This window comes from Abramis brama (assembly GCF_963993115.1).
Source record: "Abramis brama genome assembly, chromosome: 17".
NCBI lineage: Eukaryota > Metazoa > Chordata > Actinopteri > Cypriniformes > Leuciscidae > Abramis > Abramis brama.
Window position 1 is genome coordinate 16,422,137 of NC_139979.1, and position 23,814 is coordinate 16,445,950.

The window sequence follows — 23,814 nt, forward strand, 5'->3', positions numbered from 1 at the left end:
CTTTATCTCGCAAGTCAGATTGAATATGCAGTGCCAACTATATAACGTCATTGTGAGTAATGGCTATGTGTGGGGGACACCGGTCAGCCTCATGCTACTATTATAATTATGTTGACTTATATATGAAAAACAAAACAAAAAAAGATTATGTAGAAGGATGTCAAGCTCTAAAGTCATCAGGTGTGTCTCTGATCTGGTCTTCTTTTTCTTCAAAAAGCTGTATTCATGTTAGTGTAAGATTTTGTGTTTTGAGCTGTCTGAAGGATGAGAGAAAGAAAGGACAGTCAGCCTGGAAGGCATGTTGTCAGGGGCTTCCAAACAACAAGCTGATTGGCTGATTGAACAGCATTCTGTCATTAATTGGTGATGTGTTTTACTTTCTGTAGTAATGATGTCATCGGCAGCCAATCAAAGGCCATGGTGACTGTGATTGGTGTGATCTGATTGGCTATTCAGCTGGAAATAAGATAGGGTTGGGTTTCTCATCATCCAAGACTGATGTTCACTCTGAGCTTTTGCAAAACGAGTCTGCTTTTCCAAATCGATGATCAAAACAACAATAGCAATGAACAGCGCTCTCAAAAACCGATAAAACCCTCAGTGGTATTTTGGGCTTCTACACTATTATCCTGTCTTTATTACCTCAAGACTGCAGCATATTGTAGCTCAATGTGGTTGTTTAGTGCTTTCGAGATTTCCTCTTCGCTTGCGGCTAGAACAAGCAGTGTATTTTGCATATTGGTCCTCCAAAAAAAGAAACATAACATATTTTTGCCATACAACAGTGTAAGCATATAAGTTTAATGATTTTCATCAGAATACATTTACGGTATTGTGAAAGATAGGTTACAAGATTATAGGGGACAGGGATAAAGTGCTTGGCTAAACAGCACGATTGAATTAATGCATTCAAATTGTCCATTCCACTGGAAAGTTGTGCTTGTTGTAGGTTTGGAAAAAGTGACCCACAAGATAATTTCCTTGACCTTACAGTCTTACTCATTTATGACCACATGTTTGAATGGACATTTGTTGACATGAGTCATTCTTGAATCTGGTCCACATTCATTCAGCTAGAGTAGTAAACTAAGTCAAGCTGTACAAGAGCTAAAGTGTATGCCCGGCAACAGTATCATTGTTTGCTAAACAATTCAATCCTGACAAATTCACAAAACCAGGAACTTGTATTGGAAATTTATGTTTTTGAAGGGGGTAGGCTACTGTCTGTAATAACTGGGAGGAATAGAGATTTTCCTTTTCTGAAAGAGTGGCCACTTACACTTCACTAGGGATTTTTTTGTTTTCGCATTAAAAAACTTAGACTATTCATTGTATTTTACTAATATGTCAGTATAACTAGTATTAAAGTTAGGGAAAGGTAATATAGCAAGCTAGCTTTGAAACTAAGCATGAGATCCCACCCTCCCTTTAGAGTGCGCTTCAAAGCCACGCCTCCTTCAAACACATGAACGCACACAACAGATTCTGCAAAGCGTCACGAGAGACGGTGTTAAATAACCTCATGTCATGTCTCAAAGCACATAACATTACAACAATAATGAATGTAAACAACTTACAGAATTCTGACTTGTAGGCCTACCACCTGACTGCTGCAGATTCATGTCGGCGCTGATAGTGTTGACATAGAAACGCATAAATCCGAGTCTGAAGACGTGAACAGCTCCGAGTAGAACGTCACGGGTTGCCATCCAGGGGCGCGGAAAGTAGGGGTGCTGTTTTCACCGGATTGTAAATGCAACGCCAAATTTTTGTTCATATACATTTATTCATTTTTAGCATTTAGTAATTTATTTGTAATAAACACTTTAAGTGTGCTAATAAAAAAGTAGCCAATTGCCTATTTATATATTGAATTATGTTTTTTAAAACATACGCGTAGAATGTGACGTCATATTGTGACCGTTGCAGTGTGCATAGGAATAATTCGTCCACTCTGGATATGGTTTCTTATTCAAAACCCCGTCAAAATAAAAAAAAACACAACACCCCCAACCTAAAACATCTTCCCGGGCCCCTGTTGCCATCTCTAATAACGGTTACGACATGTTGTGAAGTGAACGCAGCATTTATGCTTTGTTGTTTTGGTCCAGGAGGAACTGTAGATAACTGCTGTTTGTTTCCGGTGCCCGTCGGTGACTGTCTACAACATGCTGATGAGCAAGGTATGTAGGTATGGAAATACATATGTTGACGGGCAGGTAGGACAACATATCATTGCGTTCAGACTGAATGCAATGATTGGACGAACATTTTTTGGTCCTGAGACACAGAAGGTATACATAGGGATGAGCGATATCACGATTTTTTGATCGTGGACGATTAAAATGTCTCCACAATCAGCTTTTGAAGAAATATCGTAGTATCGTTTTACAGTGTATTCTATCAGTTGCAGTTCTGGCACCTCCATCCCAACATATTGTACAATGCGACATACATTCACATCACATGTTAACGCAGAGGTCGAGTTACACTCATGTGATACTGCAATTCACAAAAGTTCATTATTTGCATGTGCTTTAAAGCCTTGCGGCATACACTGAGCACATACACCCGAAGCGCACATGCACTTAAAAGCCTGTCAAACAGCGCCTGGTTACTGGACTAAGATATCTTTCGAGTCTTATTGGGTTAAAACTGTCAAATAAATGCAAGGTTTACATAAACACAGTTGGTTAGTTGCCGGTGTCCCTGACGGAGACAGGGCCGGTGCTGGTGTCCGTGCTGGAGATGGTGTCCATGCCGGAGACGATGTCCGTGCCGGTGTCCGTGCTCATGCCAGTGTACGTGCCGGAGATGGTGTCCGTGCCGGAGACGGTGACCATGCCAGAGACGGTGTCCCTGCCGGAGACGGTGACCATGCCGGGCACGGTGTCTGTGCCGGAGATGGTGTCCGTGCCAGTGTCCGTGCCGGAGACGGTGCCTATGCCGGTGTCTGTGCCGGAGACGTTGTTCTTATTGGTTGATCGTCTTGATTGTTCACAGTCATTAGTCTTGGTGTATAAATAGCCCTGATGTTTCCATTGTATCTTGTCTAGTTTTGTTTGTGTAACCGCTGTCTGTGAGTCTCATGTAACCAAGTCAAATTCACGTTTTTTCCCCCCAAATTAACAGAAGTAGTTCTGTCTTTAAGGTAAAATGCAAACAAATTCACCAGTGTAGCAAAAAGTGTTAATAAAAAAAACAAATTGCCTACCCTCCACTCTAAAAAAAGAAGGTTCTTTAACGGTTCTTTACATGCAGTAACAGTTCTATTTAGTACCGTATCGTCCTGAAGAACCCTTTATATGCTGAAATGGTTCTTTGTGTTAGAGTTTAGGGTTCTTTACTCCCGCCTTTTTGTTTTTCAAATCTGTAACTGTCAAAGCCTCCTCATTACTGATTTTCTGGAGCTCAGCTACAACTACAGTTACTACACAGACTGTCAACATACTCTCAACAGGTAAATTATTTCTTTCTTAAAATGTCTATAAATTATAACTTTAAAAATTGTAACAATCATTTCCTAACAATCATGTCTTTTTCTCTTTTTAATTTAATAGAACATGTAAGTGTGAGCAGCTCTGTTCAGTTAAAGGATAGCTACTCATCTTCTCTTCTCCACAAAGTAAGTAACAGAGATATGCAATTTATGATCCATATTGTTTGATTTTTTTTATTATGACTTTATGCCTAAACATACCCAGTCACAAAAAAACATTAAAGCTATACCATGAATTTGTCACTTTTTCCTTTTAACATGGTAAAGGGCTCATTCTGTCCATTTTTTTGTTCATGGCCTTCATGAACAAATGTGAGAGACACAATGTAACTCTAAACTCAATTGTGTATTTCAGATGCTGTCACGTATCATAACCTCATCATCTGCAGAGAGAAACTGCCCACTCAAAATACACACATGAAGGACGTAAAGACTGGGGATTGTGAAGATATTTCACTGGAACTTGGTCTTCATTACATCTAAATCGTGCTCAATGCCAATTGTTATTTATTAATGTATTCAGCTAACCTCTGTTGTTAGAGCACTGTCATTTTTGCTACAATCTGCCATGTCGATAAAAAAAGTACCTAATTGACACAACATGCTGTTTTAAAAAAAAAAAGTAAAACCCAAATAGAGGCAACAAGATAAGACCAGGCAGATAGAGGGCTTTTTTTTAATAAAATTAATATTAATCATAGTAATATTAATAATATGAAGATACATACTAATATTGATGAATATAAATATTGTTGAAAAGGTTATTTATAACACCATGAAGGTCCTATAGCACTTTCAAAGCATGGTTCTTTGTGGAACCTTATAAAAAGGGTTCTATTTTGCACCAAAAAGGGTTCTGCTATTGTTACAAGCTGAAGAACCCTAATTTGGTACTGTTTAGAACCATTTTTCTTAAGAGTTTACCTTTAAAGTACAAAGTGGTAGTAAAAAGTTTGAGCACCTTTGGTCTATAGAAATAATGTTGCCACGCAAGGAAAAACAGATTTACAGCGACATGACCAAACCACATGTTGACCTCAGTGTTTCCACCAAGAGAGAAATAAGGCAGAAACAATAAAAAAATAATCTTTGCCAGCCTGTAAGACATAATGGAGCAGGAACAATTTTCATTCATGATAAATGTTTTTTTTCAACATTTATTATGCATTAAAAGTGAAATGCAACTGTATATAAATCTACAAATGTCATATTTGTTAAGCAAAAGCGAGGAAATCCATTTTCACATGGTTTGCTCTATAATTCTACATTTCATGTTTCTGCGTAGAATTAACCATTTTCCAGTACTGTTGCGGCGAAGCAGTGACCGTGATTAGAGATGGATACTCTAGTAATGGCTTTATAATAGCGTGGTTTTATAATTGCTGTTTGTGTGTTTTCTTATGTTTCCTTTCTCTGTTAGGCTGCCAAAACCACTATTGAGGCTGCAGTGCCCCTCCCTTGCCCTTAGTATTAAGACTTTTGAGTGTCTGATAAAGAGAATGTTATTGCATTCCTTACTGGAAGCCTCAAATATCTTGTGGCCAGTATGGGTTTTCACTTTTATTAGGCATTCAGCACTTCTGACCACTGAACGTTGCCTCCTTAACCCCTTGGCAATGGTTAAAGAAAACAAAGATGATGTTCTTCATGTCTGTGCTTGTAAAGTGGTTGAGCTGCTCCTTCAACCATTCTTGTCCTTGCTCCTTGTGTATTTTCAGCAGAAGTGTGTAGGCCAGAGCTATTTTTGGCTTAATGTTTGAAATACTGGCTCTGAAAGACATGGAAAAACATTTTACTTTCAGAAAGGTTTGGCTGTCTGTTGTTGTGGTCGGCTCTGTTTAAGAAGTCAATAGAGTACTTGAAAGCGATAGTTCACTCAAAAATGAAAGTTTTGTCATCATCTGTCACCTGAATGCCATTCCAAACCTGTATGACTTTTGAAGATTTTTGAAAGTCAGGGGTCCAAACAACATTGTATCTGCAAAATAGTACTACAAATAACTGATTATGTGATTTCTTAGCAGTTTAACAGCTCATCTGTTTTACAGTCACTTGGGCCTTGCAAGCACACAAACATGTCATATGTCCTGAACATATTGTCAATTAATCATCCAAATATAAGAGCTATTTATTCCTAAAGTGTCTGCTTGTAAACCTTACATATAGTTTAACCGTCCCTCATGTCAAATGTCCATTGATTTAAGGGTGCAACAATTTTTGCTGGACAAATATAGTGTTAAAAGGTGAATTCTATAAAAGCATTTATGTTCACATGCGTACACACAATTTCACGTAACGCATGACTCAGAGAAAAATTCTTAAGGTGGAAGCCTTGAGAAATTTGTAGACCCTGTCCTTGTTACCTCGGCAACACAGGTCCTTGCATAATCTTCCCACATGCTCAGAGATGGCATAGTACCTCCTAAATCAAGGGACTTTCCAGTTCGAAGTGTGTACAGATCACTCATGGCACCGGACTGGTTGCCTTCCATTAGAAAAGTCCCTTTAGGGGAAGTCAGTTTTCTCAGTGGCCATATTGGCAACATCCTACAAAAATAGCTCCTATCTACAGGAATAAGGAGAGACCGAAACCTCTAAAACTGATTGTCAAGATTGCATTTTAATATGTTTCAAATTAGAAATAAAATGAGATAACAATGGCATCATAAATTTAGTTAGTTCTGAGCAACTCATGACAAAAAATGTATTTTTATGGTTAGTCTTGCTAATCCAAGTGGAATAGCTATATGAATAATTGACGTAACTATCTCATCATTATCTTCGTTAATTCGCTTCGAATTAGAAATATAGCCTACCAAACAGAATCATTTAAAATGTCTTAAATATTATCTGTTAAATGCATTTATTTTTTAAATTCTGCAACCTAAATTTTGTTAACTTAAGTTGATCCTCTACTACATCAAATATTATGTTAGCTTGTGTCCACTGCAAAGTCCTGTCCCCCTCATACATGTCTGGACATGTCAGGACATGACTCAGTATCAGTATGATCAGTATAGACTCAGTAGACATTTCAGGAAGGTTCTGTAGGGTGAACGTTCTTTCAGTGTGAAGACTGAACAGGTGTCAGTACTTAATAGAACAGTAATTATGGAATTATGCAATATTGTTTTGCTCCAGGGGTTTGCAAAAGTGACTGGATGTCCTTAAGAAGAAAATGGACCTGATCATGGACCATTGTGAGTGCATTTCCTCTTTTTAAAGCATCCAATTTTTCTTTCACTGTAGTTATGTCTGTTTAATCTGAGTTTTATGAGACCAGTACGGTGGCCGAGAGAGCTCAACGCGCTGCAACTGAAGAAAACACATGCAAATAGAAAAACACCCGCAAATTAAGAAAACATCTTCATCTGTTTCACAACACGTGTGCTCCAAATACTCACAACACAACCAAATACAGAAACGCGCTGCAAAAGTTCACAACACAACCAAATACAGAAACGCGCTACAAAAGTTCACAACACAACCAAATACAGAAACGCGCTGCAAATAAAACAGAACACAACGGAAATGTTTCCGGGGAACCCAATAAGTGACGCACCCGGCTAGGACGTGCTTACAGCCATAGACATGCTTACAGCTGTCTACTTTTATTATTATTTAATTTTTTTTGCAAAACATACAGAGATGACACGTTTATGACATACAACTTTGTATACAATATACAAAATGTATTTACAATATGTTCAATGTCATAAGAATACTAAAAAGAACAATGAGCTGAAGACTAAAATAAATAAATAAATAAATAAATAAAGATAGAGAAAAAGAACATGAGGGAAAGACATTAATCTATACATCAGTTTCATTGTACACATTTTGTCATGTTATGTTAAAATAAGTTTAATAAGAAATGTTAGAATGCAGCTAGGGTCCAAATATGAGACGGCAAGTTTTAAAGTTGAGACACTCACACACAGATATAACGCATATTTTAAAAACTTTGTTGTATAAAATGTATATTTATTTGCAACAGTTATGTTAACAGCAATAATACTATATTTATAATACTATATTGTAAGAACAGCTATTCAGCTGATGGACACGCGCTGCGTTGTCATGGGAACATCCCAGGTGAAAATAATGAGGAAATTACGTTGTCTTTCGTTGCTCCCTTCATCAACATAATGGCACACAAGTGCCCCGCTCCCTCCAAAGTGCCCAATTCAAGGGCTCTGCCCTTTTAAGAGAGTAGGGCATAGGTAAAGCTCACGAGCAATAAGCACGTCCCAGCCGTCCGTCCGTCACTTATTGGGTTCCCCGGAAACATTTCCGTTGTGTTCTGTCCTATTTGCAGCGCGTTTCTGTATTTGTTTGTGTTGTGAACTTTTGCAGCGCGTTTCTGTATTTGGTTGTGTTGTGAACTTTTGCAGCGCGTTTCTGTATTTGGTTGTGTTGTGAACTTTTGCAGCGCGTTTCTGTATTTGGTTGTGTTGTGAGTATTTGGAGCACACGTGTTGTGAAACTGATGAAGATGTTTTCTTAATTTGCGGGTGTTTTTTCTATTTGCATGTGTTTTCTTCAGTTGCAGCGCGTTGAGCTCTCTCGGCCACCGTAGTCCTGAGAGTGAGGGCAAAACTAAAAATAATTAAAGCTGCAAGCAGCATTTATCGGGTTTCAAGCGGTTTAAGGCCTTTAAGCACATGTGTAAAAAGAAATTATTGGATAAACTTTATGTTATAAATTTATTTTACATTGTACATTGGTTTAAAAGTTAACTGTCTAATGGGACAATGTGTATTTTATAATGGAAGTTATTCAGATGTGAAAGAGTTGCAATGTGGTGTGCCTCAAGGTGCCCCAATGATCTTCCTCTTGTTTTAAAGTGTGCATGGACAGTCATGTATGCAGATGATAAAACATTATATTTACCTGCAACATCAATTAACCAGTTGTCTACTGCTTTGGATGAGGAAATACAATTGGTCATAAAGTAGGTACGGAATAATAAGTTGGTTCTAACCTTGATTAAAAACCAAAAGCATTGTGTTTGCATCAAATTGCATCAAAAGTTGATTGCATCAAAAGTTAAATCTGTAAAGAGTGTGCCTATTGAACAAGTAGAGGAAATGAGACTTCTTGGAGTTATATTAGACAGTAGGCTGAAGTGGTCAAAACAAATAGAAAATATGGTAACAGGTGTGGGAAGAGGTTTGTCAGTTATTAATAGATGTGTAAACTTTTTACAACAACACTGTATTTCTAAAATTGTGCAAACAATGGTTCTTGCTTAGATTATTGCCCAGTGGTGTGGTCGAGTGCATCAAATAAAGACAAAAAAAATAACTAATTTAAAAATTACAATTAAGGATTGAAGGATTGTCTCTCTGCTTTGTTTTAAATATTTCTGTGTCTAGAGTTCCTAATGTCCTGTACTCTCAACTTTTGTATAGTAGTACTAGTCATAATTTTAACACCTGGCATGCATAAAAAGGGATGTTTTTTATTTCCTGTTTCGAAAACAACTGCAAAACAACAGACTGTAATGTACAGAGGAATGAAAATATGGAATGATTTACCATTGATATTACATTTTTAACAAGAAAAATGAGTTATATATATTTAAAGGAACATTGTTGATTTTGATATTTGGAATGAATGTTGGGTTAGTATGTTTCATTGACTTAAAAATGATCCATGGGCGACATTGATTGGATTTTTTTGTCAGTTCCTATCATAATTTTGACATTTGGGCGTTATTGTTTAGGATCATGGTCTATGTTTTCAAATTTCCTGTGGTGGTTTTGTCTCGATCGGTTTCGAAGATAATCGCAAGGTTTTTAAGGATGACACTGTTACACAAACCATAAGTCTAAGGAGGTCACTCCCATGAAAAACGCTGGCTTGAAACTTCTCAGGCTCCTTCAGGGCATTGTGCCGATGATGCATACTAAGTTTTTTGAGATTTGCCAATGTTCTCATAGACTATCATGGCACCCTGGACAAAGACACTGCATGCCAACTTTCATCGGACAAACGGTTGGGTGCGGTTTTAGCCATTTTCATGATTTTTTCCCCCTGTTATAGTCATAATCGTCGTGATTTTTTTTTCATGTGACCTCATATTGCGCTCATAAACATGTGTCCCAAGTTTAGCGAAAATATCTCTTTCCATTCACAAGTTAAAGCTGTTTTAGTAAAAGTGGCCCCGGTCACATCGAACATTTTGGTTCCCCTTAGCGACCGTGAATTGAAATTTTGAAATTTTTTGATAGTCACTCTCCAGAGAATATTTCTGCAGTGGTTTGGTTCCGATCAGGCCAACAACCTAGGAAAATGGTGCCTGAAGGGTGAGTAGGGTGTTTGTCCCCCTTAAGCCAAGGATTCCAACGATATAAGAGACTTGAGCGTACGCCTAACGGTTTAGGAGTTATGAGCCATTTCGTACTTTTGACCCCTGTAGCGCCCCCGTCAGGCCGTTCGGGGCGCGCCTTTGGTGACGTTGTAGGCGGTGTGAGTAGGTTACTACCAGCCCTTAAAGTTTCAAGTCTCTTACGGTTCGGTCTGCCCGATCAGTTTTAGATGGAGAATGCTGCATCATGGGAAAATTAACAATAACAATAGTAATTGTAATTTAATAATAATAAGAAGAAAACAGAAACAGAGAAACTAAGACAGAACACTTCATCGCTCTTTCATCTCATCTCCCTAGTGACTGGTTAAGGCAATACCTCAACAAACAGTAACATAGCAACTCTCCCAAAATCTCCTGCTATTAGAAGGAATGGAGATATATCAAAGACTGTCTCTCTGTAGGGCTTTATAGGGTTTAGACACTGAGCCATCCAGAGTGAAAATAGTACAGAGTCTTCTTAACAGTCTCAGCCGAAGCTGCTGGACGCTTGTTGCCTCTGGCAAGACAAAATGTATAGAAATAATGTATAGAATTGTCTTATAACAGTTGATGCTTAATAATTATGTGAAAACTGTGATACTTTTTCCTTCAGAAATATAAAAGTTCAAAAGAACAGGCTTGTTTAAAACAGAAAATTTTTGTATCATGTATTTACTGTCACTTTTGATCAATTTTGCATCCTTGCTGATTAAACCTTTGAACGGTATATATGTAACTATGGCCATTAAATTTTACATGTGTGTGTTTTACTCATGTAAGCTAATAATATTTATTAGTTTATGTTTAAGATTTTAAAACCTTGATGACACAAAAGAAGATTGGGATTCCTCATCAAGATCAAGAAGACGAAACATTGAGAGATGTCCATTTTTGAAGAAGTCTAGTTTAGTGTGTTGAGTTGTCCAAAAAGGAGTTTCCTTTCATATACTATATGATGGCTTTCTGTCTGTGGTTTGGCAAACACACCCAATGCAGTGCTAAGATCTGCTCAGAGAGAGTAAACCAGGTCAGGCTAATATTAGAGGTTACATATTGCTGATGGCTTTTCTATGTTACCAGCATTTCTCCTGGTTGACAGCACGTGTTTCAAACACAGGGTGTTTTCAGATCTTCTCAAGGTTGTGTGCGAAGATAACATTTTTGTATGTGAGTGTGTGTGTGTGTGATGGAACAAGTGACTATTTGCATGTGGTTCCCCCTAAGGGTGAATTGCAACTACTTTGCATGCTTAATGTGAGAGACATATGGGTTTCTATGTTTGTTTATGTGCTTATTTTGGTGCGTGCATTTGCATTATAATAAAATGTGCTTGTTTTTGGTGTATTCTTCTATACTTAATATTTAGTAATGGACCTTTGAATATTGTGTTGGACAATAGGGGGCTTTTGAGTCGAATATGTGAGTAATTGTGCAATTCTGGGAGTCAAGTGTAGGCCTAGGCTAATGATAATGAAACATTAAACATGAATTTATTCAATTAGAGAACGTTTAGTATACGTGCTACAATGGTTCTCTATACGTTATCACACAAAACCTCCCTGCAATGTTAGTATATGTGCCATCAGTAATTGGTTTCCAAAGAAATAACCAAGCGGGTAGCATACACTAATGTTAGGGAAACCTTCTGGGTTTATTTCAGGGCAGACTTATATAGCTCAATGCAAATGTGCTTATTCTGATCACACATAATGGTGGTGAGGCACTAAATTAGTTTTCCACCGAGAGAAACTAATTAGTTGTAGAAAGAAAGCGAGAAAACGCCTAGAAACCCTCACTAAGACTCTCTCAAGAGAATTTCATGGTCTGTGGTGTGTTTGTGTTTCTCGCGAGTGCAGTGGTCTACGTGAGGGTACGTGCTCCTTCTAGTATGCTCGGTCCCTTGCTCACAATTTTTCTTCCTCCCTCCCTCCCTTTCCCTCCCTCCCTCCCTTTCCCTCTCCCTGTCCTTCCCTCTCTCTCGCTCTCTTTCTCTGTCTCTCCATGTGTGTGTAGTCTGGGCGCCCTGCCAAGTGGAGTGTGTTTTTTGAATGAATACCTGATGAGGCTGCTGAGGCTGACTGGGGGAGGAGGAGCCGTGTTCTCTAGAGCACTGTGTGTGTATGTGTGAAGAGCAAGAGAGAGAGAGAGAGAGAGAGAGAGAGAGAGAGAGCTGGCAGTCAGTGTGCCTTGCATAACATACGCTGTAGCTCTCACACGTAGGGTTAGTGAAACAGCGCAGACAAGGGGACTTCCTTTACCCTCGGCCCACCGAGCAATTGTCAAAGGAAGTGGAAGAGAGTGAAGGCAGGGGGAACATTGGACATGGAAGAAGACATAAATCAGAGGACTGCGTGTGTGACCTGATAGCAGAGCTAAACCTGGACAAAGGACAGCTTGCCAGTGGGTAGAGTGAGTTACACTCGTAGTGCAGAGAGAGAGAGAGAGAGAGAGAGAGTTGTTAAAGGCTCCCCTATAAAGAAAGGTAAGGCATCACCCTTAGATGGAATGTTTGATTGGTTTTCAATCATACATGCTTATTGCACGATTATTCTTCAATTCTAAGAAGAGAAGAATATATAATGTGCATGTATCTGAGAAATTATTGTATTATTATAGTATATTATTAGTATAGTATAATTACCAAGAGGCTTTGCAGAAATAATTGCAATTCTGTGCAAATGTTTCAGCGTTACTCTGCATGTTGTGCTCTTTTGCTTGTAGGGTGAGAGTAGAGAAACAGGCTTTAGCCTTTGTAAAGGCAGCAACAGCTCTGTTTGGATTCATGTCTAGCTTAGGACTCCCTAGACTGCCTCTTAAAGGGACAGGCGCCCATTTAAAAGGTCGTTAAGTGCAGAAAGAAGCTGCTTACGGGCGCTAAATGGACATGAGTGAAAAGCCGTTTTAGTAGATGGGCATGTTTTTTGAGGAAAGACGTTAATATGAGCATTTCATTTTAGAGAAGTTATGTTTGTATTTGTATACATTATCATTGGCACGGGCTCAGTCATCTCTGAGATGACATCATTGAAAAAGGTGTCACAGCACCATGCAAGTAATGTTTTCCTGAAGATTTTGCATGCATAGAAATAACTTTGTGTTACAATACGTAGCAAAATTTGGTTACCTATTTGTTTGTATAGCAGATCATTTGTGAAATGGGAATATTTACATTCTGAAGTCTTTGTTTTGTGTCAATTATTCAGACATCTTACATTAGTATCGGTTTATTTACTATTAGTGTGTTAATGTGTTTGCACGGGTTTATTGGTGTGAATATGTTGCGTTGATGACATTTGATCTGCAGTGGGCCTGCAGAGTATGAGATCTGCTGTTAAAGAACTAGAAGGATACTGCAAGTTGTTAATCTATCTAGCTCTTTGGCCAGCCACTAGATGTCCCTATAAGGGATAGTAAAACCTACAACTGAAATCACTATGATTTCTTTAAGAAATTAAACAATGTCTTAATAAAGCTCTAAAGGTTTCCGAGGGTTAAATGTAGATTTAAGGGATATAAAATATATTTAGTTCAATTTAGTACTCTCATTGAGGTTTTTTCAATAAAAAACCCATATGTTGTTGTCATGGACTACAGCTCTGTGGCACTGAAAGAAGAAAGAAAACAGAAATTAAGCATTACTTTTATGTCTGTGCAGCTGTATTGCCTTGCAGGCTTAGTTTAAGTTAGCTATTTTGAATTGTGGGTGTATTTCAGTAGTGCTCTTTGAAACTCCCTGCAAATAGACAGGCAAATATAACACCCAGTAAGAGAGAAGTAGACATACAGACACACACAAATAATGTGTGAAATGTAAGTATTCTTGAAACTTTCTCACTAATGTTTCCTTTTAAGTTGCTGAAATATGATTTCTCCTTGTATATAAGGAACCAGCAATTTAATGCATGCAAGTATACTGACGGCTGTAGTAGGCTACATCTTAGAAACACAAAGCCCATTCATATATTGCATTCAGAATTCTTATTATATTTCTTAGTCTTATTTTAGTCTTATTTTATTATAATTCTTAGTCGATTGGGCTTGATATCCACAGATTCAATCTCTCATTAAAGCATCTGTACAATCCAATGAATGGCTGTCTGTCTGGTGAGGTTAATGGTAAACAATATTGTCTGCCTGCATTGTGAATTTTTGTGTTTTTCCTCCAGTTTTAGAATGTGTCACTCACAAATGTTTGTTATGGATCCCTGTGATTGCATGGAATGGTACAGGGGAATGCTGCAGTTATATCTAAATGTAATGTTTTTTATGTATTTTTGTTACGTTGTATGTGTTGAACAGTGTGAAACTGTGATCTAGTGATCACTACCATTCTATTGTTCTTTGATTCATGAGCACTCTGCACCAAATCACATATGCATAAGTGCGTATCAGTCCAATGGATATGCTGATGTGTACGTGTGTGTATTGTGAGCTGTGTACAATAGACTGAAGCATTTAATGGCTGTGTGTGGTGTACGCTGTAGCAGGGGAAAGTAGGACAGTGATTGGTGCAGATCTACTGTGGTGAAGGGATCTCTCCCTCCCTCCCTGCCTCTATTCCCCCCTCCCGCACTTTCTCTCTCTCTCTCTCTCTCTCTCTCTCTCTCTCTCTCTCTGTCTTCTCCGCTGTTACACTCTAACTCAATAACCCTGCTCGCTTGCAGGCAGAGCTCAATGTGGGTCAGGAGAGCCAGTGTTCTCTCTCTCTCTCTCTCTCTCTCTCTCTCTGTCTCTCTCTTCCTTCATCTTTTTCCTGTCCACACACTCTCACTGCATGTTAAGTTTGCACCCTGTGCTCTCTTTATCCTTACTGATGTATGTAGATGGACATTATGTATATGCAAACATTATAAGCTTGAGCCCTTGAAGCATGAGGAGGATTTGGATTCAGATTTGATGATGGAGATGTGTTATCTAAAGTCCCTGATAGAACTATAAATTATCACTTGAATTTTACTCAAAATGTATTACCATTCTACTCACTGAATGAATTTCAACATTAATGTTGTCTTTTTCACTAAACTGATAAAGTGTGGTTTACACTGCTAACACATGGAATTGAAAAGGAACTCAGAGTTGTCAGTAGAAATGCTGATGTTATGGCTTGGTTAGCATGGGCCAGTTAGCTATAGAGTGGTGCAGGTGTGACATCACTTTGTAGGCCAAAACGCGGAAGCGAGTTCGCATTTTAGCACTTCCGGTTCCATCATCCCGAAGTCAATGGGTTTTTTGAATGGGGTTTTGGTTAAATGGCTGAAATAAGGAAAATCCTATTGGGTTTTTGTCGAGGGAACCAGTGTGATGCTAACTGCTGGTTGGCCTACAAAGTAATGTCATACCTGCACCACTCACCACTCTCAATTTTCAGTTGCTAATCAAATTCAAGTATGTGCCATTTCAAGCTATTTTTTTTATTTGGCACTCATAACTGAATGGATGTTAAGGTAAAAATAATAACATATTATGCTACTTTTAGGCAGATGACTCAAAGGCAGTGCATAAAGGATGCAGTTTCTCATTTTTGTTTTTTGTCTGTCTGATGAAGGTACGGACTTATAACCATCAGTGAGAGATGATTCCACATGAAGCACATGGATCCTTTCATTACAAGAGTCCTGACAATACGCAAGAGCAAGGTAAAAGCGGAGCAAAGTAATACAGCTATGAAAATCTTGACAATTGAGTTCTACTTTGCACTCTAAAAAATCCCGATCAAGACAAGTGGGTTAAAATACAGGAAAAACTCCAAGACCATGAAGTCTAACCAGGAGCGCTGTAATGAGTGTCTTCCGCCGAAGAAGCGGGAGATTTTAGCTCTGGAAGAGAAGCAGGTGCTGGTGTCAGCTGCTGTTAGTGAGAGCCAGAGTGGAGAGAATTTGGCTTGGCTAGCCAGTGTTGCTACCATGGCTAGCATGGCCCACATCCCCAACAATGCAGGCCCATTACAGAGCAACAGTGCAGATCCTGACAGCCCCCCACCTTCAAATAAGGCTCTCACTGTGGTGACAGAATATCCTCCAGCTACTTCATCTGCTGGCTTTTCATTCTCTTCCAATAGTTCCACATACAGAGGAGTCTTCTCCGGGCCTACCGTGCTAACAGCCAATCCTACGGTTCTCTCCACAAGCCTTCCTCAAACCATAGGCTCCGTTCAATATACACAACTTCCCCCCAATCTCCAGCTCATAGGGCCCTATACAAGTTATATCTCTTCACAGATTGTACCATCCACATCCAGTCCAACACAGCCACGGAGGACACCACAAGAGGTCTTGGCCACAACAGCTGTCATCTCCCAAGCATCCAGCCTTGATTCACAGAGTCATCATGTGATTTCTTCTATATCAAATGTTTCCCACAGTCAATGCATTCAGGTAGAGAGTGCTCCTTTGGGTTTGACGGTTTCCTCCCCTTCTGTCCAATTGCCCCTTCAAATCCATCCACACTCAACTGTCCTTGCCCCTCATGCCCTGGCTCTCACCCCCTCTCAGGTGGTTCTACATTACACTGATGGCTTCATTGCAAAGCAGCTGGACTCCCATCCCAGAGAGGTGCAAAATGGTGCACTAGGAGAGGTTACAGTTGTCAAGCACAGTACTACTATGGCCAAAGGGATCTCTAGCCAACCAGAAGGTGACCAGAGCCACAAGCAAAATCATAACCTGGGCCTCCAGACCCAAGCTCAGGTTTTGCTCCCAGCAGACTATAGCGCTCATGATAGAGCAGGACTGCAGACATCGCTGATGTTGGTATCCAGTAGCCATCTTGCAGCAAACAGTAACTCTGAGTTCCAAAATATCTTGGCCAAGGACCACTCATCTTTGCACCTTGCTGAGAGAGGAGGTATCTGCCTAGGCAAGCCAATGTCCAGAGTGTCCGCTCTTACTTCCTCAGACAGCCAAGTTTCTCCGGCCTCCACCATCTCCCAGCACACACTCCTGCAGGCTCCTCACAACACTCCCCAACAGGAGCTCTCCACCAGTCTTTATCCTGCCACACAGCTCCCAATTATTGGCTACATCACTAGTGCTTCTGGTGGACCCCAGCAAGCAGTAACTGGTTATCAAAGCAACCTGCCACAGCACGTGGTGATCTCAGGCAACCCCTCCTTGCTCATTCCGGTTAGTGCCACTAACATCAATCCATCTACTGCTGAGCCAGAGGTCACCCACTGTTCTGTCATCCCTAGTGTAGCCAATGCATCAACAGCTCTGCCTCAGACCTTTATTAATACATCCCCACCTGCAGCTTCAGTCCTAGCCAATGGTAAAGACATCACAGGGTCTGATGGAAGTCATGCCCCCTGTGCCATGCCAAGTCCAAGCCAAATACAGCTGCCTGTTCTTTCAGCCAGTGTAGTGGGATCTCCAGTCCCTGTAACACCTCCAACCTCTACAAGTCCTCAAAGCTCACCATCATCACCATCAGCGGGTCTACCACCATTCTTCATGAAGGGCTCTATTATCCAGTTGGCAGACGGTGAGCTGAAGCGTGTGGAGGATTTGCGAACAGAGGACTTTGTGCAAAGTGCAGAGGTGAGTGGAGAACTGAAGATTGACTCCAGCACTGTAGAGCGCATAGAGTGCAGCCGAACACCCAATGCTGTCATCATACAGTTCTCGGTGGGAGAGAACAAAGCCCAGGTTAGTCCGTTGCTTTTTAAATCATGTTAGCGGTAATCTTCGGTAGTGCTGAATGAACCTTTGGAACTAAAATATATATATTTTTTCTCTATTTTAGGTGTGTGTAGAAGTCCTGGTGGAATACCCCTTCTTTGTGTTTGGTCAAGGTTGGTCATCCTGCTGCCCTGACCGCACCACCCAGTTGCTAGCTCTATCCTGTGCCAAACTCTCTGTGGGTGATGTTTGTATCTCTCTCACCCTTAAAAGCCTAAAAAATAGCATTCAAAAGAAAAATAATTGTTCAGCGTCTGTGATGAAACACAACAACCCTTTGAAATCAGCCAAAAACAATGGGTCCATTGAGGAAAGACCAACCCAAATGGAGGATCTTAAGAAAGGACACAACATTACATCAAGAGTGGAGAATAGTGTCGAAGGAACAGTGGTTGAGACTTCCAACCAAAGAAATGTGTTGACCCTCTCAGAGAACGGGGGCATAAATCCTCAGACACTGGTCAACCAAAACAACCAGGCAGAAAAAACATACACATCTAGTGCAGAGAGAGCAGTTAGCCGCAAGAGGAGATGGTCTGCCCCAGAGAGAGGAGAAATGTGGAGGTCGCAAGAGGTCCCTCAGATTTTACCCAAATTTTCCTTCCTCCCACATCAGCTGAAGGTCAGCATTGAGGGCCGCTCCAGCACAGGTTGCTGAGGGCCTTCTGAACACCATAGAGCAGTGATAGGGAGTTGATTTCTTTCCAAGAAATACGTCAATTAGCCTTACTTGATTAATTTGAGAAATCACATAAAGTTGATCAACTGAATAAAATTTGTTTTTGCTTGGTGTCCAATGTTTTTGCTTCAATCACAAAGACTCACAAAACTTTCCCCATCACTGCCATGAACTCAAAGAGGGACAAGGAAGAGCAGATATTCTTTTTGGTACTTTGCTTTTTGTTACTTTGTGTTGCTTTCCTATGACATTCATATCCAGGTTACTGTAATGTTATATATTTTTACACAAGAATGTGTGTGATCATTTGAGTCGTCTCATATGTAATATTAATCTTGAGACTTTCCTTTTAAATCAGCTGGACATGACAATTTTGGGTTGTATATTGCAATGCCCATTTTTTTTTTTTTTTTGCTACAATCAGCTTGCTACACATTTAGTGTCTAATTTAGTCTACTGTTGTGTTTACTGAATTTGTTCATAATCAGGGCCTTGACTGGATAAGGACCGTTACAAGGAGTGATGGCAAAAGGTGAACAGTGAGATATGAAATTTGTGTGAGTATTATTACAAGTGATTTCGAGGAGTTGTGCGAGCACGTTTATCTTGACAGAAGCCACCTTCTACTTGTCACTGCCCCCATAATCCTGTGCTTATATAATGTCAGCTGAGAATGACAGTAGAGAATGACTACTTTGAATCATATCTAGTCAAGTATAGCATCAAGATACATTGAATGTTTTATCCTTATATTTTAATTAAATTGCTGATAGTCTTCTAGATATGCAATACTGAGCTTTCACATACCTCATATGTGCATTTAGCAAATAACCCAATCAGATTGCCTCATCGAATCTGTGAGTGAGAAAGCGTTGAAGAAATCTTCACATTGTCAAACTGGCTATAGAAAAGTCTCCGCTCAAGTCAGAATTAGCACTTTAAAGAAAGGTTAAGGGAAGTCGAATTAATGAAAGGTTGGAAACATTCCCACTTCTGTTTTGTTACAACAACAACAGACAGTTTTGAGTTCTGTTAGTCATTTTGTGCATTACCATCCATTTTATGTGCAAAGCACCTCTCATTTAGTATTTTTAAATTACTGATGTCTTCTTTACACTATTTTAAGTATTGTGGGCCTTTCTCAGTCCATCTGCAATAATTAACTCTTTGTTAAAGACACAATATAATCGTCATACATTGAAAACTAAATCGACACCGCATTCTTGATGTTCAAAACAAGCGACGTTTCACAGGTTTATCCTAATAGAAATGGCCTTTTTGTATCAAAACATGTTTATACAAGAAAGTCATCATCTAATGAAGTTAACAAAATTATGTAGATAAAATGTATCCAGATATAATAATTTAATTAGCAAGAATCAGTGAGTCAAAGGAGGATGCTGTGCTTTGTTCAATCTGTTCTGCTATTGAAAATCAAATTTTCCAGAAGGCAAAAATGGGAAAATATGGTTTGTGAAAATTAGACATGATCTAGGATATTTTTAATGGACTGCCTCAATCCCTCACAGACCAATTTTTGTTTGCATCAAATTAATATAGTTCTCAGACTAATGTATGTCAGCCACTGTGGATCTCTTTTAAAATGTTGATTTCATCATAATTAGCAGTATGCCACTAGTGGCCTAAACATGGACAGTCTTTGTATGTTCTCTGCAGAGAAAAAAGAAAGAAAATGATGAATGTTGAGACATTAATTTAGATTTTAGTATCCACCTTATCTATTTTCTCTGTGTCTTTATTTTTGATGTGCTGGACAAGCTAAACAAATTTAAAGAAATTAATTTAGTACACTGCAATGACAAATTACAGAGATAAGGTAATAAGACAAAGTTTTTTTATATGACAAATATAATTAAATATGCTATATTCCATAAATAAAAGCCACATGGGATTGTCTTCAAATTTTATTTTATTTTTTGTGCAAAACAGTCACAAATTAATTCTTATCTAACTCCATTAACTGCTGTTATAAATTCACAAAAAATCTTGGAATACATATAAGAATTTTGCTATTTGCACAAATATACATGTTAAAGAGAAGTATGTATGGAGTGTTATATTTAACACTTCATATTGCCAGCTCTGTAGGTCACCTAAAACTATACATTTTGATATGTGTGGTCATGAGCGTGAGTTTGTTGACTGACTTAAGTAAAGGTATTGTTGTGTCGAGGGTTATATTCAGATGGAATCACAATAGACCTCATATAGACGTAATGCTTGATTGCACATTCAGTCCAATTTGGATTTGGAATTTATGCACTTTTGAAGAGAGAGGACAATGAAAGGGATGGTTGATTAGTAGCTTCACATAGCTACAATTTGTTCAGTACAGTCTATTGTAATGGTGATCTTGGTAAGGCAGTAGAAGACTTAGTGCTATGACAATAGAAACCATTACGAAATTGTCAATGTTTCTGGACTGTTGTTTGTTTCATATGTATCGTTGTTCTCTCTTTTCTCTCTTTTTCCCTGTGTAGCTATGTACATTTAAACCTCAGTGTGTGTGTGTGTGTGTGTGTGTGTGTGTGCACTGTGTGGATAACTTCTTTGAAGTGAGTCAGGTTTTTGGCAATGTTCTTTTATCCAACATGTGCTTTTCTGTTTCAATCTAACAATAGTGATTTATTATCATCTGCATAAAAAAAAAAAAAACCTTTTTATTGTTGTTAAAAAAAGAAGGCTGTCAACCACTTGAAGGCATAAAATATAGCGATTTATAGTGAAACTGAATTCTCAGGTTGAGAAACTGGCCCGAAGACTGTTTCTGTTTCCTGTATTACTTTTTGCAAAAACACTCAGTTACACACAGTAACAACGTTACAACTAAAACTGAGTTCATTTTAGCTCCAGTGCTATGACTCATGGGAAGTCACTGGCTGACTATTGCGCCCTCTACAGCCCATCACTGTACATGCACCCAATGTATAAAGAAGGCTAACTTTAGCTAGCATGATGATGTGTTGTGAGTGTAGCTCACATGCTTGCTATTGAAAATGTGTTCATATGAGAAAATAAAACAGTCTGGTGTAATGTACAAGGTTGGGCATCAACAATATGGCTTTATGGCTGTCCAAAGACAGTCAGAATTTGTTGTATGCATACGCCTCAATGGTCCATAGCCAGGATTAGCTCTAGCAATACCACAAGGCCTCATTAAGGGTTGGAAGACCAAACCTGACATCTAGAGATTGACCTATAAAATACACAGTCACTGATCCCATTGTTTTTTAAAACATTATTTTAAAGGAAGTTCTAGATATTTTACCTCCCGTTAAACCTCAGAGTGACACTTATCTTTAAAAAAGAAGAAAAAAAAGCACATAACTGATTTCTCACTTTCTTATATATTTGATGTAAATGACTATATTTGTGTGATTCGTTGTTCCTGTGATATTTTTCTCATTCTTTGAAAAGCTCCTTTTCTACAAACTGACAAAAAGCAATTAAGACAGAAGTCAACCTCAACTTTTCTAACTGTAGTGTGTTTATGTGAACAGAGCATCCAAGACTGTTCAGTGAAGTCAGTGATCATTTATTTAGTGGTGCTTGCAAGTTTTTGTAGCTGTTTTGATTTTTGTGAAATGGAAAGGATCATCGGACTCGACTTTTGGCGAATATGTCAATAACTTCCTGTATAGTACAAATCTATTGTATCAGTATAATCACTCTAATAAAATACTGTGCCAATTTTACTTGCCTCTTTCCTTTGATGAACTGATATTTTATTTGAGACGATAAACCTGAAATTGAAACTGAAACAGGTAAGTTTTGTAAGTGACAAGTTTTGACGGTCAGGCCACATTCATATAGATGCCTTGAATTGTTCAGTGGCAAGGACAAGGTTGTGCTTGACCCCTTTAGAAAGCCTCCTTAGATATTGGCATTCTGACTACACATACTCTATAAATTCCTCATACACGCACATGGTGTGGGAAAAGATGCTAAAAGATTGACACAGGACTCAGCATTTAACTGAAGAGGATTGACTTTCAATAAAACTATGTTATTTTCAATATAAAACTATGACTTTCAATAAAACTATGAAAGAGTGTCACAGCTCATATGAACTCTCCTAAAAGTTACATAACACATGTGAACACCCGTTCTCAGTAGTGATGTCAAGCTTGAACCAGAAGTATAGCTTGACATGAAAATTGTGCAAGAGTTATGAACTTTGGGCTATAGGTTTGTCTGTAAGCATATATAGTTAATGCATAGCAGTTTTCTTTATGTAGTAGAACATTCTGTACCTTAATTGGTCCAGGCCTGCAGCTGACAGACCCTCCAAATCTGGGGCAGCAGAGACAGGGCATTGAGGAGCTTTTTTATTTCCTGAACATTTACTACTACCAATAGTCTTTCTCAACAAAATAAGATTCATATTTCGCATTTTGCATAGGTTACAATCTACTATAAGAAATATCACACGAGTTCTGTTGTTTAGCACTGTTACAGTGCTAAACAGCAGAACTGTTGTATGAACTATTTACAACATTTCTATAAACAAAATGTAGCCTAAATATTGAGTAATATTGAGACACGATATTGCCAATTAATTTACCACAAAATAATACTTCCAAATGAAGCCATGTCAGAAATAATCGCTCAGTATCTCAGAGCAACAAACAGTCACTGTTTTGATTCTAAATAAAGCAGTGTGTTTAAACTAATCGGTTGATAAAATGACTCACTCATAAAGATTGTGAATGACTAAGGAATTTGCATTTTAGCATTTTATTTGTGCCATCTTCATATGGCAGAAAAAAGTACTATTGTGCAAGTATGCTGTTCACTTTCGTTCCTGAATGAATCATTATTTTTAAACGAATCGGTTAAGTGAATGATTCAATCACTCACTCATAAAGACTTTTCGCCACCTATTGGTGTATTGATGTAATCTACAGAAAGAGTAAAGGGATAGAGTTAAAGGGATAGGATCCCAAAAATGAAAATTCTGTCATTAATAACTCACCCATATATTGTTCCAAACCCATAAGTCTTTCATTCATCGTAAGACTTTTCATTCATCATCAAGGGATAGCTTTCTGTCCCTCCATTGACAGCTACACTACTACCACTTTGACACTTCAAAAAGTTCAAAAAGAGATTGTAAAACTAATCCATATGAATTGAGCGGTTTATTCCAAATTTTCTGAAGAGACTTGATCAATTTGTATGGTGAACAGAATTAATTTAGGCTTTTATTCACATTTAAACATTAATAAGCAAACACAAAGAGAAGCTTTGTGCTTGACGTGTGAGAACAAACCTCACTGGCTCTAGCGGAAGCTTAAATGTGCTGCGTAACACACGAGAATGAACCTCATTGGTTCTTGTACGTCAAGTGAACATGCTTTAACACAACGGATTTTGTTAAATGTTTGTATTTGAATAAAAGCTTACATTCAATCTGTTAATCATATAAAGCAATCGAGAAAATTTGGACTAAACCGCTCAATTCATATGGAACGACAATTCAACGATGTGAGGGTGAGTAATTAATGACAGAATTAAAATTTTTGTGAACTATCCCTTTAAACCACCTCTGATGGACAGACTAAAAGCCTCTATGGCAGGGGTT

The 23,814-nt window shown here is 38.6% G+C and overlaps 1 protein-coding gene across 3 annotated transcripts; it reads left to right on the forward strand.

Moving 5' to 3' along the window:
• The first annotated feature begins 11,995 nt into the window (after positions 1 to 11,995).
• Positions 11,996 to 21,925, forward strand: atxn1b (ataxin 1b). 3 transcript variants are annotated; one of them, XM_084088291.1, is made up of 3 exons: positions 11,996 to 12,336; positions 15,400 to 17,497; positions 17,595 to 21,925. In XM_084088291.1, exons 2-3 carry the CDS (start codon positions 15,608 to 15,610, stop codon positions 18,186 to 18,188), a joined length of 2,484 nt encoding a protein of 827 aa, XP_083944417.1. In that variant the 5' UTR covers positions 11,996 to 12,336; positions 15,400 to 15,607; the 3' UTR covers positions 18,189 to 21,925. The 3 variants fall into 3 exon arrangements, with proteins under 3 accessions (XP_083944417.1, XP_083944419.1, XP_083944418.1); XM_084088293.1 differs by having other exon boundaries at positions 12,014 to 12,254; XM_084088292.1 differs by lacking the exon at positions 11,996 to 12,336 and adding an exon at positions 13,481 to 13,664.
• The last annotated feature ends 1,889 nt before the right edge of the window (positions 21,926 to 23,814 follow it).

Coding starts and splice junctions, on each gene's coding strand:
- atxn1b (XM_084088291.1), top strand. CDS start 15,608: ATGAAGTCTAACCAGGAGCGCTGTAATGAGTGTCTTCCGCCGAAGAAG. Junction 17,498..17,594: donor TGGGAGAGAACAAAGCCCAG/GTTAGTCCGTTG, acceptor TCTCTATTTTAG/GTGTGTGTAGAAGTCCTGGT.